Source organism: Lacerta agilis, chromosome 16 (genome assembly GCF_009819535.1).
Source record: "Lacerta agilis isolate rLacAgi1 chromosome 16, rLacAgi1.pri, whole genome shotgun sequence".
Taxonomy (NCBI): Eukaryota; Metazoa; Chordata; class Lepidosauria; order Squamata; family Lacertidae; genus Lacerta; species Lacerta agilis.
In genome coordinates this window covers 14236310-14254772 of record NC_046327.1, presented here as the reverse complement: position 1 = coordinate 14254772, position 18463 = coordinate 14236310, and the positions used below count along the sequence as shown (strand labels likewise).

General features: G+C 44.2%; 1 protein-coding gene across 4 annotated transcripts in view; it reads left to right on the top strand.

The window, feature by feature from the left end:
• Positions 1-18463, top strand: part of PALM2AKAP2 (PALM2 and AKAP2 fusion) — a 238021-nt gene that overhangs the window by 39177 nt on the left and 180381 nt on the right. For all 4 annotated transcript variants that reach the window (XM_033173325.1, XM_033173327.1, XM_033173326.1 and 1 more), the window contains exon 2: positions 3620-3700. In XM_033173325.1, the coding sequence (XP_033029216.1) occupies positions 3620-3700 (81 nt within the window). The remainder of the gene's footprint in view (positions 1-3619; positions 3701-18463) is intronic.

Below are 18463 nucleotides of genomic sequence, written 5' to 3'. Positions count from 1 at the left end.
CTTTGGCCACCTCATGAGAAGAGAAGAATCCCTAGAAAAGACCCTGATGTTGGGAAAGATGGAGGGCACAAGGAGAAGGGGACGACAGAGGATGAGATGGTTGGACAGTGTTCTCGAAGCTACTAACATGAGTTTGGCCAAACTGCGGGAGGCAGTGAAGGATAGGCGTGCCTGGCGTGCTCTGGTCCATGGGGTCACGAAGAGTCGGACACGACTGAACGACTGAACAACAATTCTTTGCACTTGTCAGCAAAAATACCATATGCTGTAATTTTCCTTTGTTGGCCCTGTGTTCTGGTATTTATTTCATGTTAGCACCAAACGTAAATTCTTCCCTGTAGCCCGAGTATGAACTGCAATGCTGTGAAGCTTTCTTAAAAGGAAAGGATCTACAGTACTGTATATGCTTTGGAAAGGCCCAGTGTGTGCTACAGACACTGAGAAGACCAGAGCAGTGTAATAAATGTCCCTGGCTAAGGGATTCAGGTGGCTATTTGCTGAGCGAGAGAATCTACACACATAGCCTCACCATCCAGCAAGTGAATGAAGAACTTTCTGTCCCTAGTATTCAGCCACATCACAGAACTGTTGTTGATATTGCTGCTGCTCCAGCCCAGTCCCAGTATAATTCCCCTCCTGATCAAATCGGGCACCTCTGCATTCTACCAACAGCATAGACACAGCTGGAAGAAACACCAACACATAATTAAGTAGGAAGGGCTGAGCTGTGCACTCTGCATTTTCTGTTCCATTTGTCTCTGTTCCCCCCCCCCCCGAAGCTTTCACTGCATCCTATCATACCACTTGGGTGCCAAGTGTTGAGATTTTTTTACACTGTAGAATCCTACGAAATAATCCACATATAGCCAAGCCTTTTGGATCTTGCCTTCTTTTTCAAGGAGGGCTCCACTATGCTGAATGAAGTCACTTCTGGAGAACGTCAGATGCGATTCTGTTTGGTGATGATTTAGTAAATACGTTTATTAGTACATCTCCATAAACATATTTATTAATACCTATGCTTCATCTTTACAGATACCATTTTCCACTTAGATAACACATTCATTTAGTGGTTAGTTTTTGCTGCTATGTGCTTTCTGTCGTTTTAATCCCCCCAAAAATGTGGGTAGAAGAAAAACGACAACTGCATGCTGTTCTTTAAATGTTGTCCAAGAGTTTGAACAGTCAACAAGTAAATTATTGTTGTATGCTTTCACTTACTCAGAGGTAGCTGGCCAAGAGGTTGTTTAAGACCAACCCTAGTATGTTGCATTCCTAAACAAAGTCACATGCTAAAGAGTAGGCCTCATTGAACATATTGAGTTTTCTAGCACCAACTAGAAATATGTTATTAAGTAGTGGGTGGACATAGCAGACGAGACAGTGATTCTCCAAGCAGCTCTGTTTATTCTCAGGCTGGAACAGAACTGAGCTGAAGGACTCAGCAGCCTGCTTATATAGAACTCAGCTACAAGCAACAGCAACAACTTTCTGTAGTTACCCAATCCCTGAACGTCACTTTCAATCCCTCATTTGCATGTGCGGACCTGAGTGAGAACTGCAGCAGAATGAACTATACACACACACCCCTAGTGGCCTAGGGTGAGAACTTCAATGCATAACATATGTAATAGAATCATAACCTCACATTAACCCAACATTCAAGACACTGTTTTAGTGCTGGTGTTTCTTAGTCTCTGTAAGTCACCTTGATTATTTTTTATTATGATGATGGTTTCTCTATACTGCTTTATATTGTTAAGAAAAAACCCTCAAAGTGGTTTACAACACATTAAACATAAAATAAAACAACCCAGAATAAAATATTACTGAAGAAAGTCAAATATAAATTGTACATTCAAAACAACAAAACTAACAGGAAGCTAAAATATTATCTTAAAGATTTCAAAATAATACATCATAAAGGACAGCAACTACAGAATACACATTTAGCTCTGCAAGGTTAACAAAAAAAATTGAACATTTCAAAAGAAAATGTTACTAAAGGAAGTCGAATATAAAATGCACATTTAAGACAGCACAATTAACAAGAGAATAAAATATTATCCAAGCACAGAGCATATCTACTGCTGTTGCTGCCAGTCTTGCCAATGGTGATTCATAGTGAGTAGCATCTCAGACTCACGAACCTGGGTCTGCACTAAGAGGCAGCCAAGATGGTCTCTGGCCTCTTATGCAGCCTCAGCTTTTGTAGCTGGAGTCAGTCAGGACCTCAGGCCAGGTGGAAGAAGGCCTGCAAGGCAGGGTGCAGGTCTTCCAGGACTCACAGCCAAAATTAATCCTAAAGTCCAGGCCAAAGCATGATTCTTTTCTTCATTCTATGTCAAATCTCGATTGTTGTTGTTCATTCGTTCAGTCGTGTCCGACTCTTCGTGACCCCATGGACCAGAGCACGCCAGGCACCCCTATCCTCCACTGCCTCCCGCAGTTTGGTCAGACTCATGTTGGTAGCTTCAAGAACACTGTCCAACCATCTTGTCCTCTGTCGTCCCCTTCTCTTTGTGCCCTCCATCTTTCCCAACATCAGGGTCTTTTCCAGGGAGTCTTCTGTTCTCATGAGGTGGCCAAAGTATTGGAGCCTCAGCTTCAGGATCCGTCCTTCCAGTGAGCACTCAGGGTTGATTTCTTTAAGAATGGATAGGTTTGATCATCTTGCAGTCCATTGGACTCTCAGAGTCTCCTCCAGCACCATAATTCTAAAGCATCAATTCTTCGGCGATCAGCCTTCTTTATGGTCCAGCTCTCACTTCCATACATCACTACTGGGAAAACCATAGCATTAACTATACGGACCTTTGTCGGCAAGGTGATGTCTCTGCTTTTTATTTTTTTCATTACCTTTAGCAATCTACAGTTCCCATGATACTTTGGGGTAGCCATGACTGCTCAAAGTGGCATGACACTTAAACGTATTGTGCGGATTGGGCCTAAATAAATAAACAAAATAAACCCTGTGGAAACTCAGGCCACCTGAATTCTGCAGGTTGTTTGCCAAGTGGCAATATAGAACCATACTTGTAAGCAAGCCTTGCTGTTACCCCTGTTTTGTTTGCTTTTTAATCTCTTACATAATCCTATACTTTGGCTGGCAGCTTCCTGGACACTTGTTTGCTCTTGGGGGGGGGGGTTATACTTTGCAGTTTTCAAGGTATATAAGGACACTCACGCACACACATGCACACGCAACAGGGCTTGTGTCCCTTTAACTCGGTTGTTAGGTTGTGTACCCGCCGTTTCCCCCCCGGGGACTCTGCTCTCAGTTGCTGCTCCCATAGCTGAGTCTGAGAGACGGAGAGACAGAGACAGAGAGACAGAGAGGTGAGACAAATATCTTCTCTTCCTCGGCGAACAAGTAGCTAGTCCTTAGCTGACATGTTATTTCCCTGAAAGCCTGGCTGTTTTGTGAGGCAGGTGGAGACAGTGGCACAGATGTATCTGGTGGCTTCTGTTCTGCAAAGGCTCTGCTTCTGTCTCTCTTTCTAAAAATATACATATAAATTTGTATCTGGAAATCCTTGCTCCTTCCAGCCTCTCTACCTCTCTTTGACAGGCAATTTCTCTTCTGTTTCCCCCCCCACCCCCCACCCTCTTTGCCAAGGAAAAAAGGAAAAGGCAGACGGAAATAGAAAGGAAGAGGCAACAGCTCGAAGACCAAATACTTCAGCTGCAGCATTTCAAGGTAAGGGGCTGAGTTGGGGGGGGGGGGGAGCTGCTGGGTTGACCAGAGCTGTTTTGTTATTAGGCATGCAGATCACACGTTGGAGAGATGCAAAGAGCCTGTTCCGACATGAAGCAGCCTGCTCTGCCAGAGCCTGTCTGTTCCAGCTAATAAGATCCTCCCCAGGTCTCTTTTCTGTGTGTGAGATTCTCAGTTACACAGTCCCCTGTTTCTGAAAAGGATGGGGCAGAGCAGAGATTGGAAAGGTGTGGGATCTGGGGGGTGGGGAGTGGTGAGAGGAAGGCATACGCTGCAACGCAGCTTTATTGCCGCAAATTCATTCTTCGTTTTATCCCTCTGAAAATGCAATGGATGTGGATTTGGGTGTGTTCGCTGCATTGCTTAAATGGTTTGCTTTACGGCTCTACAGATGCTCAGGGTTTTTTTGTTTCCTTTCTCTTGATTACTACAGTATTTAGTCGTTACATTTTGTGTGTCTCTGTGTTTGCTTCCGTGTATCAAACTGCCTCATCTATTGATCTGAAATAGGTGTTTGGCACCGTGCCATATAGACAGAAGTCTAATCTGTGTCAACATCCAGAAATTAAGGGATTATGGATTGGAAACTTTGGGAGGTATATCCATAAATGTGGATCACTTTCCCCACCTCGCTTACCTGGTTCTCACTAGTCCAGATTTTTCCAAACATCAGGTATACCTTGTGGAGGGATCATAGCTCAGGGCAGAGCTCCTGCTTCCCTTGCAGAAGGATTAGGCATCATTTTGGAGAAAGATCTCTGCTCAGAATCCTGGAGACTTGCTGCTGGAGTGTCTAACCTCATGCAGGAAATCTTCCTGCCTTTACACACTCCAGTATGCTGAACAACCTTTCTGTTGAAAGCAAACAGAGCCTGAGCTGGGAGTCTGATGCTGGAAGGATGTTAAAAGCTTAGCAGGATTCAGCTTGGTCAGTGACTGGATGGGATTTCCTGGGAATCTCCACACAAGTGGCTCTGAATTTCCCAAAGGGAGCATAGGATATGATTGTAAATAAATAAACAAATAGATGATTATGCACAGAGAGAACGAGACTTGTGCAAAGCTTTCATATGATGTGTCCTAATGTCCACTCAAATCGGGTTCTACCATGAGTAAGAGCACGTGTTGCGATCGGGACCTGGCAAGACACATTCCCTTCCTGTGGGGGTGGGGCCAGTAGCCGGCCTTAGTAGCTACTGGTCAGTTAGGAGTTACTGGGCAAAAGTTAATGTTGCAATTTGTGATGGACAGCTTAGCGTCCTATTTAAGCCTCCGCACGCAGGGTGATCCTTCTCTTGGCTTCGGCTGCTGATCACCCGTCCCGCCCCCCCTTTTTTCTTAGGCCTCTGCTTTGACTTTGCTCTGCCTGTCATGGGGTCGTCTGCTTTGCAGGGGCCCAGTAGGAATTTGTCCATCTGGCCGATTGGCTGTGCCTTTTGGTTTTGCCTACTGCAGTAGCAACTTGTCACAACTTGTAAGGTTGGCGGTTTGCCATTGGTTCCTGTGTGGATTGCTGGATTGGGCGCTGTCCATCCAGAATCAGGTTGATGCTGGGAATTCCGTTAAAGGAATCCAGCGACTCTTATGCTTTGTCCGAAGCCCCCGGTAGGGGTTAGGGCCATAAGCCGAGTCCCCGGGACCATTGGGGAGAGGGACGCGTTGCTTCCCCCCGCTCCTTAACTCTCCTCAGTGGCATTCTCCCAATCGCTGGTTTTAGGCCAGCCTCTGTCCTGGTGTGACAGTAGTCTGAACCAATGCCTACGCAACCACTCACCGAATTTGTATTTAAATAAAGTTGTGGCCCTAAATTATTTGCCAAAAACCCAAACCAAAAATGATGTCTCCTGTGTCAAGTCAATGGGGGGTGGATTGAGGTCCTCGATACGCAAATAGCTGGCAGGCAGCTGCAGGCATTCAGCACCTGCTAAGATTGAGACCAGCAATGCATTTTTTCCCTCCAAGCAGTGTTGTATTTTTATGCCATAAATTCCACACATGTGTGTTTGTTGGGGAGCAGGAAGAAAGTTTCCATCCAGGGCACTGCTAAAGGAAGGAGGTTCCTATGTTGCAGATAATTTTATTTGTAGGTCTGGAAATGGATGCGATCTCAATTTCAGGCCCGTGTGGCACCTTTGCTGTTGGTGTTTAGTCGTTTAGTCGTGTCCGACTTTTCGTGACCTTTAAGACTAAGCAATTCAGGCTGCAATCCTGTACATACCAGGGAGCAAGACCTATGAAATTCAGTGGTGCTTACTTCTGAATAATATACAGTTTCTTTGGCATGAAGCCACACTAAGAAATTGGGATAGCAGAGACCCCTCTGAACCATGGTGAGGCACCTAAATGCAATGTTTAAGTGTCTACTGTTCCTTTGAAAAGAAAGACTATAGCACAAGCAAACAACAGAGAACCTACATAAACAACGCTGACACCAAACCCTACTCATATCAAGTAAAAAAGAAACATCGTCACCCCACCCCACCTCTCTTCCCCTTTTCTTCCTAATGTCTCAAAAACAAAAACTGATTTGTAAAAATATTATATGGAAAAATGCGAGAGAGACATTGCACTACCTTTGTAAATCAAGAAAATCTTTAATAAAAATATTTAGAAAGAAAGAAAGAAAGAAAGAAAGAAAGAAAGAAAGAAAGAAAGAAAGAGCATAGGAGGACAACCAGAACAGGTGGGGGGCACACAACTTTTCTTTCAGCAGAGAAGCAACTGTGATGGCAGGGACTCCTTCTGGACCAAAATAAGACACTTTTCTGTTCAGTTAAGTGCTAACTGTTGCAATAAGTGTTCATTTGCAAGGGAGGAGGACGGGGAGAAAATCACAGCAACTTGGCCATGCCCCTGTGACCTCCTAGCAGCCCCAACAGGTCTAGGAGTGGGCACCAGCCATTACTCCCTATAAGTCAGGTCAGTATTGTTTTCATTTTCCTTCACAGAGCAGCTTGCTAAATTGCTCTGTGAAGCTCCTCTCCTCTCTCCCCACCCTTGCATGCACATTTAATTTGGGGTAGGGGGGGTCAGGCACTTCATCCAGTAGCTTGCTCAACTTCTGGGCGAAGGGGCCCCCACCCCATTAACAGTTCCTCATGCTGCAGTTGGCATAGACACCTATCAGTGGCCACAGGAACTGCAGAGCGTGGCAACGATCATCATTGTTATTTATGTAGGAAGATAAGGGCAAAGCAAGGGCTAGCTTGACTTAAGCCACTTACCAGGTTCCCGGTAGATGCAATAATCAAACCAGAGGCCTCCTGAGCTATAGTTTAGTCTCTGCACCACAGTAAACCTAAGTCAAATTTCATGGCATAAACAAAACCTGGAATCTGTTGCAGTGCCAGAGTTTGGGTGATGCCGCACACTAAGTTGTTTCCATACATTTGATGTGTCTGCAGTACTATACCCTGCTGAGGGTAAGCCCCACTGGACTCTACAGGACTTACTTCTGTGTAATTTTTGTTGTTGTTGTTCAGTCGTTCAGTCGTGTCCGACTCTTCGTGACCCCATGGACCAGAGCACGCCAGGCACGCCTATCCTTCACTGCCTCCCGAAATTTGGCCAAACTCATGTTAGTAGCTTCAAGAACACTGTCCAACCATCTCATCCTCTGTCGTCCTCTTCTCCTTGTGCCCTCAATCTTTCCCAACATCAGGGTCTTTTCCAGGGAGTCTTCTCTTCTCATGAGGTGGCCAAAGTACTGGAGCCTCAACTTCAGGATCTGTCCTTCTAGTGAGCACACAGGGCTGATTTCCTTGAGAATGGATAGGTTTGATCTTCTTGCAGTCCATGGGACTCTCAAGAGTCTCCTCCAGCACCATAATTCAAAAGCATCAATTCTTCGGCAATCAGCCTTCTTGATGGTCCAGCTCTCACTTCCATACATTACTACTGGGAAAACCATATTCTGTGTAATACTGCATTGCAAATCTCCATCAGGCCATTCTGTATTTTACTGGCCGCCTTTGTTGTTGCTCTCCCCCAACCCCACTTTTTTTAAAAAAAACAAAAAAACTAAGCATAATGAATTTGTCTGGGGTAATTGATTATAGCCTAAGCAAATACTCCATCAGTGTCACTACAGCCCTCATGGTGGCATATATTGGCTGCTGTGCTATCAGGAAATAACATGATTGCATTTCCATGGTGCAACAGGAGTTGCCATTTCACTCAGACCACTACGAGATCCAGGAAATATTTTTCTCCTCTTTCTTTTGAGCTTTCGTTTTATAAGGCAAAGGACAACTTTCCCACTATTTCTGCAGGGTATGAAGTCAAGGGTGACATTTCAGAAAATTTCAAAGGAGGAGGCCAAACCAGTAGCAAATGTGGCGCCCCCACTAATGCCGCTCCTCAGAATTTGGACAACTAATGGCTGCTATTTTGCCCTCCCAGGATTCCTTAGGGTGAAAGCAGGAAGGATTTCCCTCACTCTGATTGGCTTCACAGTGATGCTCTGTGACAAAGTCTTACTGTGAAGCCAAACTGCAGGCAGCGTTTTCTGCTCTCAGTCTGGGAGATTCCGGGGAATGGGAAAGTGGGAATGCCACCTGCCAAGACCCTGAAACAGTATACAATAAGCAGCACAAAAACGGCGCACACAAATCTACCAAACCACTCCACGTATTGAATTCTATATTGGTAGTCCAATCAAAAAGTGAGCAATACAAGAAGTCAAACAAAGAAGCCACAAACAGAAAACTCATTCAAGTTAGTACAACAGAACAATTTCAGTCTTTAAATGTCTTTAGCCAGGCTCCTGTAGATATTGGTGAAAATAGGTCCAGTCAGATGATACGCACAGATGTTAATAGATGAAAGCAAGTCCAATCAGATGGAATATTGAAGATGTGATGCACAAAAATTAGACAGGGTGCCGGCGTTTGTCCCCTGTTTCGCCCATGGACAATTTTGGGCTTCTTCAGTAAATTCTTTCCCAGCAGCAGAAGTTAAAATGAAAGTAAGCCAGATTCAGGAAAATATTTCTCCCTCCTAAATACCCCAAATTTTGACTAAAAGTTCTTTCAACAGAATCTTTGGCTGGGAATAGATGAGAAATTCGTTCACATTCCAATGTGAAGTTGCCAAATTGCCGCTTTCCAAACCAATACATGGCCCGAAACGCAGCTAGCTTTTGAAATCTGCACTTCTCCAAATAGTATAATGTCATTCTCCAACCACCACCACCACCCAAAAATACATACAAAGAAAGTTTATATTCGAATCAGTGTTCGAAATTCCCCGAGTGCCAGGAGCGTTTTGCTACCAGCATGGGTCCAATTGCGACTATGTGGTGATTTCTGGGCTCCAAGTTGGCGACTGACATCTCCATCGAACCAGCTGAAAGATGTGCGTATTATGGTCCTGCGCTACCGCACAAATCATGGACCCCTTGCTGGGCATCTTAGTCCTCCATCATCACTTCAAGGAAAGTAAGTGCAGGGATAAGTACAGATCTATTTGACTGTACTGCACCCTTTTCACAGGCCACCCAAATGGAACTTAGTTGAAAAACCTCTGCCTTAGTCCATTGTTAATACCATTTCCATTTCCACTGTGTGTTTCCTTCTCACATGCTGGGACAAGTGAATTGTTGTAAGAGCAAGCTGCAGTCAAGCAATGTAGTTGAGATCATAGGGTTGTAGTGTTGGAAGGGACCCGAAGGCTCGCCTAATCCAACCCCCTAGTCGCCCTCATTCTGTTGTTGCAGCCGTAACCTAGGTTTAAGGTACCATTTGGTGCCTAGCTTATATATCTGTGTTCCTAGCTTATATATCTGTGAGCCAGTGTGGTGTAGTGGTTAAGAGCGGTAGACTCGTAATCTGGGGAACCGGGTTCGCGTCTCCGCTCCTCCACATGCAGCTGCTGGGTGACCTTGGGCTAGTCACACTTCTCTGAAGTCTCTCAGCCCCACTCACCTCACAGAGTGTTTGTTGTGGGGGAGGAAGGGAAAGGAGAATGTTAGCCGCTTTGAGACTCCTTCGGGTACTGAAAAGCGGGATATCAAATCCAAACTCTTCTTCTTCTTCTTCCTAACACTGCTCAGAAGTAAACCATACTGAGCTTAATAAGACATACTCCCAGGTAAGTGTGCATTGCAATCTTCCACCCCTGAGTTGCCAATGATCCCTGCAACAACACATCATCCCTGATAATTGACCATGCTGCCTGAAGTTGACATTCATAACATATGTATGGTGAAGGCTGATGTATAGGATTGCACCAAGGGGACGCGGGTGGCGTTGTGGTCTAAACCGAGGTTAGCGGTTTAAATCCCTGTGACAGAGTGAGCTCCCGTTGCTCTGTCCCAGCTCCTGCCAACCTAGCAGTTTGAAAGCACACCAGTGCAAATAGATGAATAGGTACCGCTGCGGCGGGAAGGTAAAAGGCGTTTCCATGCGCTCTGGTTTTCGTCACGGTGTTCCGTTGCTCCAGAAGTGGCTTAGTCATGCTGGCCACATGACCCAGAAAGCTGTCTGTAGACAAATGCCAGCTCCCTTAGCCTGAAAGCAAGATGAGTGTTGCAACCCCATAGTCGCCTTTCACTGGACTTAACCATCCAGGGGTCCTTTACCTTTTTACCTGTATAGGATTGCACCAGTCTGAGTGCAGTGAACATTTTAAAAAACGTCATCCCCCCTTTTTTAAAAAGTATTTCTTCATATAGATGTAGTTTTGTAATTGACGCTGTAGGGCAAACTCTGCTCTGGAGGGTCCTATGGCTATAATTTCTGGGTTGAATGAGGAGTGTTTATCCCTAAATTGTAGTAGTATTTCAGCAGCAGTTAATTTTGCACTGGGATGCTATTGCATATTTTTCATTCGTTTGATTAAATAAACCTGATACATTAATGAGGGTTTTGAATACTTGAGTGAGTGTTTGAGGGCAGATAGACAGCAGCAACTCAGTGCTTCTGTGCTGGGTTACCTGGAGTTCTGAACAGGTCACACCCACCTTCAATTGGATACATACCAATTATCCTCTTTTTTGTTGTTGTTCGGTTAGTTTTACTCCTCTTAATTACCTACAAAAGGCTATGGTGTAAAGGAGCATCTCCTAGGTGATTTTGATTATTTGAAGAGGATCCTAATAACGTTGTGCTGGAAAAATTCTTATTGCTGTAGAGCATTCTTAAATTAATGAGAAAAGAAATTGCATTTGAAAATTATCAAAAGCAAGGGGGGATTTTAGTAAAATTGGCATGGGTGAAGTGTACGGCACTTACCTTCTAAGCGGCTGAAGGGTTTTGTGAGTGTTTATTATTTCATTCCACAAATAATTTACCTTATTTTCTGCATTCTGCAGCCTTTCTGGGAGCCCACACTTATTATACCCTCAGCTGAGTTTTCAGTTCAGTCTAGGAAGGCAGTGGCATGGACTGGTTAGACACAGAGGGGAACCGGCTGGGGAACCCCCAAGAAAAGAAGGCTCAGGGTTCAGAGATTGGTGGTGGGAAAACGATGAGAGATCAGAAGGAGAAGAGGGAGAAGACTGGAAGGAGGAGGTGCTGGGAGCTGAAGAGATAACAGGGTTTAGTGAGCTGGGAGCATCTGTGGCAGAGAGAAATCTAGAGGCAGAAGGTGAATCAGGAGAGAAGGGGGGGGGCCAAGAGGCAGAGATGAGTCCAGCTGGTGAAGAGGCACAGGAGTCTCCCACTCCTGCTGTGACAAACTCCCCTCCCTGCTGTTCTTCCAGAACCAGTAGAGGCATGAAAAGGGCAGAGGAGAGGTCAGCTTCATAAAGCCACAGTCTCATATTGCTTGGAGGGAAACCCTGAAGAGGAGAGGACTTAGTCAACTATGATGAGGCAAAGACCTTCGGTCTCAGCAAGTGCGTCATGTGGGCAAGACCTACCAGAGATGAATTGCTGAGCAATAGGACTGACACTCCTATGCAGATCCTGTCTTTGCTAAGAAAGATTGAACTCCACTTGATCAGTGTGATTTACTGCTGACTTGCTCCTCTTATTGCATTTTTTAAAAGTGAAGTATTTTTACTTTTAAACAAATCAATGTGAAACTATTTTTAATAGGTAAAAGGAAGGGCCTTTCTTAAAAAACAAAAAAACAAAATCATTGCACATATCAACTTCATAACTTCCACAGCTCCCTGCGGGACAGGCGAAGGCCAAAGAAAGACCTCATTGACTTTCTTAGATCAGGAAACATGGGCAGTCAGAGATGCTGCAAAGCAGTGAAGAAATGTTTAATAGAAAGGAAAAAAGCACCCGCTGCACTCAGCCACTTTGCAATAAACTCACTTGGCACTTTTGGTGAAATTATATATTCTGAAGTGCCCTGTGAATGAGGCTAAAAAATGGACCCCCTTATGTGGATGAATAAAGCTTTCTAGAAATTAGAGGACAGGTTTTGTCATAGCACTATTTGCTAGAAAGGCTTGGAATTTTACTAGAAGGAGGATTAAATAAAGACACGGGCATTTACTGCGCTTAATAATACAGTTGCGAAAATACTTTATTGCGTAATGGATGCAATGAAAGGGGACAAATGTTTTAAGGGTTTTGTGTGTGACTGTTCTCAGCTATCTTATAAGTGGATGAAGGAGGAATCTGTCCTTTTTGGATTTCACAGAGGATTCACCTAATTCGATCTGGACTGATCACGCATGACCTGGATTGGATCAATGGTCTACTTCAGAATCTATACTCGGACAGATTCCATTATGAAGTGACCTGGGGGTGGTGTGCTGCTTCCATTCAAGTGGTGGGTGGATACACTGGGTTTCTGAAGTTCTGAAAGGGAAAAGTTGACAGGGGAACTAAGGCAGTGTTCCATCCACACACCACCTCTTAATTTGTAATTACTTTTAAGTATGTGTAACTGGGCAGATTTTAAAATATATTTTTTTCATCTGCCTGGAAACTAAATGGGGAGGGCTGAGTCATGTCGCCTCTGAGAACTCAGGCGGAGCAGATTTTAACGGGCCAGCCCCTCCCTAGTTGTGGCCACCATAAATGCTTCATCTTCATCTCACTAAGCTATAAATCAGATGAAGGAACATGAGTAGGGTTATTAAAGATATTTGCACACAAACATAGGAGTAAAGGAAGTTGCAGGGTGATTTGGATGGTTTTTTGCCATTTGACAAAACATGTGTCATGCTATTGTGTGTGTGTGTGTGTGTGTGTGTGTGTTTGTGTGTGTGTTTTATAGTTTTGGGTTTTTTAACTGTGAATGGTCCCCCCCCCTCATCATTTTACAATCTCATTGAGCTTCTTTGAATGACTTTTGGATGAGGAAAGCTGGATATAAGGAGAAGCAGTCACCAGGGGAGTCTTTAGCATATGCGCCGCCGGGGTGCAAAGATCCGCCCAGCACCCCCAAATCATTGAGTCCGACAAGCACCGCCATTGTGAATGACAAGCGCCGCCGCTGGCGCAGCGTGTCTTTGGTAAATGAGTGCACAAAGTCGAAAGTCCTTTAGTGAAACTGTAGGTATACATTTGGGTAATACCTAGGTATATATGCATTTTGTTTTTCTAGCTTGATCAAAATTATTTATTACAGTGGTAGCTCGGGTTAAGAACTTAATTCGTTTTGGAGGTTGAAAAATCGTGCGCGTGGGCCAATGGCCGTCATAATAAATATCTATATATCGTTCTGGAGGTCCGTTCTGAACCTGAAGCTGTTTTTAACCTGAGGTACCACTTTAGCTAATGGGGCATCCCGCTGCCACTACACTGCTGCCACACGATTTCTGTTCTCATCCTGAAGCAAAGTTCTTAACCTGAGGTACTATTTCTGGGTCAGCGGAGTCTGTAACCTGAAGTGTCTGTAACCCGAGGTACCACTGTATTTCATAACAGGTAGATAGTTAAGAGCTTAGGCGGCTTCAATGGCAGGCACCTGGCGCCCCCTAGAATTTGGCACCCGGGTGCCCCGCACCCCTTGCACCCCTGTGTAAAGACAGCCCTGGCAGTCAGCAAATGATTGGAAGTCACCAAATGACTCTATCATTGGAAGTCCTGTACATGTGCTTCCACTTGCTCTACAGGGCTTCCCCCACTCCTTCTGCATCCCCATGCACCCTAGGATTATTTCTGGGGGAGTCTGGGGTATCCCCAGAATTGGGTGTGGGAGAGGAGAGCAGAATCATTCCCTCTGGCAGGCTAATATTCTTGCAGACCGAACATTCATCTGAACATGAGTTTGAATTCCACCCAATTCATTTTATTATATTCAGTTTATCATTACATTTATATCCCAGCATATCTCCCAAGAGCTTGGATGTTTACATGATTCTCCCCCTCAGCCGTTTCATCCAAAAGAGGTAGGTTAGACTGAGAGCTAATAACTGGCCCCAGACCACCCACTGAGCTTTGTGGCTGAGCAGGGATTTGAACCCTGGCCTCGTGGGTCCCCGTCCAACACTCTAACCACCCTGAGGGAAATGAATACATTATCTTTCTGTATCCCATCTCTCTCTTGTGCGTAAAGTGGCACAGGATGGATTACTTTACAGTAGGTAGTGGAGATGGAAGCATCTGAATACGGGATTTATTGAATGTTGATTAATCTAAATAACGTGAAAGTGAAGGCGTTCAAAATGAGCTAAGGGGAACAGGCTGTGTGTGTGTTGAGTTATTTATATAATTGGCCCCACAATGGCCCTGGAAATAACAGAAGCAGAGTTGAATCCGTCTCCTTGATGAGCTAAACTGTTTATCTGGTGCTTCTAATCTGTGCCTTTTGATTTCACCGGAGCATCGTCTGTCTGTATCTGCTCATTACAGGACACTCCAGTTCCTGTCAGTGATTCATTACCGATGCTTCCTGTCCTAGCACTAGCCGTGATAAAAAGCCTAGAATAAACTAGTGGCAAGAGACATCCACATCCCCAAAAATAGCTTGAGGTGCTCAGCCGTCTCCTCCCCCTGTTGACCTGATATTTGCTTTAAAAAGAATAGGAATGACCCAGATTATTATTGTGTGTGTGTGTGTGTGTGTGTGTTGTTAAGCAGTATAATTAGTAGAAGAGGATTGACAGTTGTTTACCCAAGTTAGAAAAAGAATGCCAATGTGTGTATCAGAGTTAGAGCAGCTGCCTCAGGTCGCCGAATCGCAGGAGATCCCGGTGTAGGTCTTTAGTCTTCCCTTTTCCCTGATGTAGTTATTTACACACTCCTCCTTCCCTAGCAGGGAGGGAAGCACTATTTTGTGGTTCGCCTCAGGTGGGAAAATGTCTTGCGTTAGCCCTGGCATGTATATAGCAGAACAGAACAGAAACTGGGCGTCTGCCTTGGCTGGCCAGACTTACCGGTATCTCTCTGACTGCAGTAATAGTAGTAGTAGTAGTACTCTGCCCATTTGACAGGGTTGTGTCAGCCCCTCTGAGTGGCTTCCAGCCTATCCAATAACATAAAGGTAAAGGTAATGGTAAAGGGACCCCTGACCATTAGGACCAGTCGCGGATGACTCTAGGGTTGTGCCGCTCATCTCGCTTTACTGGCCGAGGGAGCCGGCGTACAGCTTCCGGGTCATGTGACCAGCATGACTAAGCTGCTTCTGGCAAACCAGAGCAGTGCATGGAAACACCGTTTACCTTCCTGCCAGAGCGGTACCTATTTATCTACTTGCACTTTGACGTGCTTTTGAACTGCTAGGTTGGCAGGAGCAGGGACCGAGCAACAGGAGCTCACCCCATCGTGGGATTCGAACCGCCGACCTTCTGATCAGCAAGTCCTAGGCTCTGTGGTTTAACCCACAGTGCCACCCACGTCCCTACATCCAATAACATAATCAAACTTTAAACTTTAAAAACCTCCCTATATAGGGCTGCCTTCAGATGTCTTCTAAAGATAGTATACTGTAGTTCAGGCATCCCCAGACTCAGCCCTCCAGCTGTTTGGGGACTGCAGCTCCCATCATCCCTAGCTAACAGGACCAGTGGTCAGGGATGATGGGAATTGTAGTCCCAAAACAGCTGGAGGGCCGAGTTTGGGGGGTGCCTGCTGTAGTTACTCATCTCCTTGACATCTAATGAGAGGGTGTTCCACAGGGAGGGTGCCACTACCGAGAAGGCCCTCTGCCTGGTTCCCTGTAACCTCACTTTTTGCAGTGAGGGAACCACCAGAAGGTCATATCAGAGCTGGTCCTTAGTGTCCGGGCTGAATGAAGAGAGTGGTGATGCTCTTTCAGGTATACAGATCTGAGGCCATTTAGGGCTTTAAATGTCAGCACCAACACTTTGAATTGTGTTCAAAAACATACTGAGAGCCAATAAGACCTCAGCAGAGTGACTTCTAGTGATGTGCTGTAGGCTTGGTCTACAGTTGCTAATCTCCCTAGAGAAGTGGAGCAGCAACTGCTAATTGAATGAAAATTTACTGCAGTCGTTTAAAATTGCCATTGGCCAATGCCTGAACAATCTTAATGTTCTGGTAGCAATAGCTAACGATATGCCTATATATTTAATGAAGGTGATTTAAAAGCTCATCAGAGAGCAACAAGGCTGCATCTGTGCAAATACAGGCCAGGCTGCATTACCTTTAAATACAAACTCCTGATACATTTAAATATATACCTTTTAATACATCTATAAGCTGTCCAGGTCTGTGTTACAACATTTGTAACACAGTATGAAATCTGGTGGGTAGCTAAATTGCAATCTGCAGTTTATGCAAGAGGTGTGGATCAGGTTGTTTATACAGGAATTTGAAAACAATTGGTATTTATTTATTTATTTATTCATTCATTCATTCATTCATTCATTTATTATTTTAATCTGTATACTGCCCTTCATCTGTAGATCTAAGGGCGGTTTACGTTTTCCAAGCATCCTTGGTTTCCTTTGCAGTCTCTGCAGCAATGAATGATGTTTGCACCTAAGCAGGCTTTTTTCCCAATTGTACTTTGAAATTTAGCTGGAAAGAAATCTGGGGTGACAGTATATGAGTTTATACGATATGTCTTTGTAAGATATCCCATTAGGTGAGTGGTTCCCAAACTCCACTCTCCGGCAGCATAGACTACTTGCTGAGCTTATTAATGGTTATTCTGCCTATTGTAGCAATTTAACATGCTGTGCTAAATGTCTGATATTTAGTTGCATTTCTACAGCTTCTTTTATATATTTTATTTTCCTGTCTTTGAATTCCATAGAATTCATTGTACACCTCAGGACTTGCTTGGCTTAAGTGTACAGAAAAAATGTCATGGTCTGATACATGGTCTTAAATAATTCCCACTCTTTTTGTAAACCAGTTAGAGATGGGTTAGAAAAAACACACACACCAGTATATAAGGTTTTTTTGAAATAGATAAATAATAAATGTCTTCCTGTTACACAGTTTTAGAAATAATTTTAGAGGACAAAGATATATATCTGAACACCTTGCCTTAAGCATTTTGTTCACTGTTCCAAAAGAAAATAGTTCATAATTCAATGTTTTTTCAAGTTTTCCAGTTTTTCAGAAAGAAACAAAACAAGGTTTCACAAGGTAGGAAATGGGAAGACCCAATTTTTTCCTGATTTTTTTGGAGGTCCCCCCCCCCCCCAAAAAAAACTTCATTTCTCTAGCTTGGGACCAGCACTGCTATTTAGTTTATTTAAATATTTCTAAACCACCCTTTCACGTAAAATATCTCAAGGTGGTAAGCAGACAAAACAAAACAAAACAAGATTACAATAGAAACACATCAAATTTTATAAGATGGCTGAAAATGAGCAAGGGTGGCTGAACCTCTAGTGGCAAGGAATTCCACAGGGAAGGCCTGCCACTCTAAGGTGCCATCCCTCAAGGGGATGTGGGGCCGCCGAAAATTGCCGCATCGGAAGGCCTTGCCGATTGAGGCAGAGCATGTAAAGAATCAGGGGGTCCTTAAAGTACTGTGGGGGCCAAGTTGCCTAGAGTTTTGTGAATTAACACAATAACTTTGAACCTAGCCCAGTCACATGTTGGTAACCAGAGTAGCTCTGTTGGAAGATACTGAGTGATCATTTATTTATTAAGCTGATTGCTTGCTAACCGTCAGATAGAATTGGTTGGTATTGCATCATTGGGTAGTCTGGGCAGAACTAAAGGAATATTCCTTGATGGCTGTGTATTCTTTGCCACGCCTCTGCAAAGGAAGACCTTAAGCTACAGCTCATGGAAAGGGCAGATAATTCTTTGGGATCCATTTTGCAATTTGAGCAGGGAACACATAGAGCAGTGAGTTGGCTGCAAGGCACCTTGAAGTGCAAGAACCCCCTTTGCAAATTTGATTCAGGAACAATGGATTTTACCTGCCTGTTGACAAGAACCGCTTGCTTCCATTATGCTCTCCTTTTATCTTTGAAAATAAAACTAATACTGTCGGTCTCCGCTGCTCTTCTCCAAAAAGACACCACCCACAAAATTATCAGCATTAGAATTGGGGAGTGCACAGCTGTATTAATTAATTTTTGGCTAAGGTTTAGCAGCTTCAGAAATGAACACCCAGCTCCAGTCTTCCAGAAGCTTTGCTCCATATTGGCTTATCTGCAACCACTTAACTGTGCTTTCCCACAAACAAATATCTTTGAACATCTGGATTTGATAATCAACCTGTCATAAACCAGAATGATAGCATAGGCTGATGCACTGAGATCTCCTTGTTGGGGAGGGGGGAATACATTCTTGGTGGGGGGAATGAATTCTTAGAAAAATTCAGGATAGAAATAGTTGAGTAGAAATCTATTTTACCTTTCTTTTAAAGTTGTTTGTGTTGGAAGAGGAACCAAACTACTGCCATCAT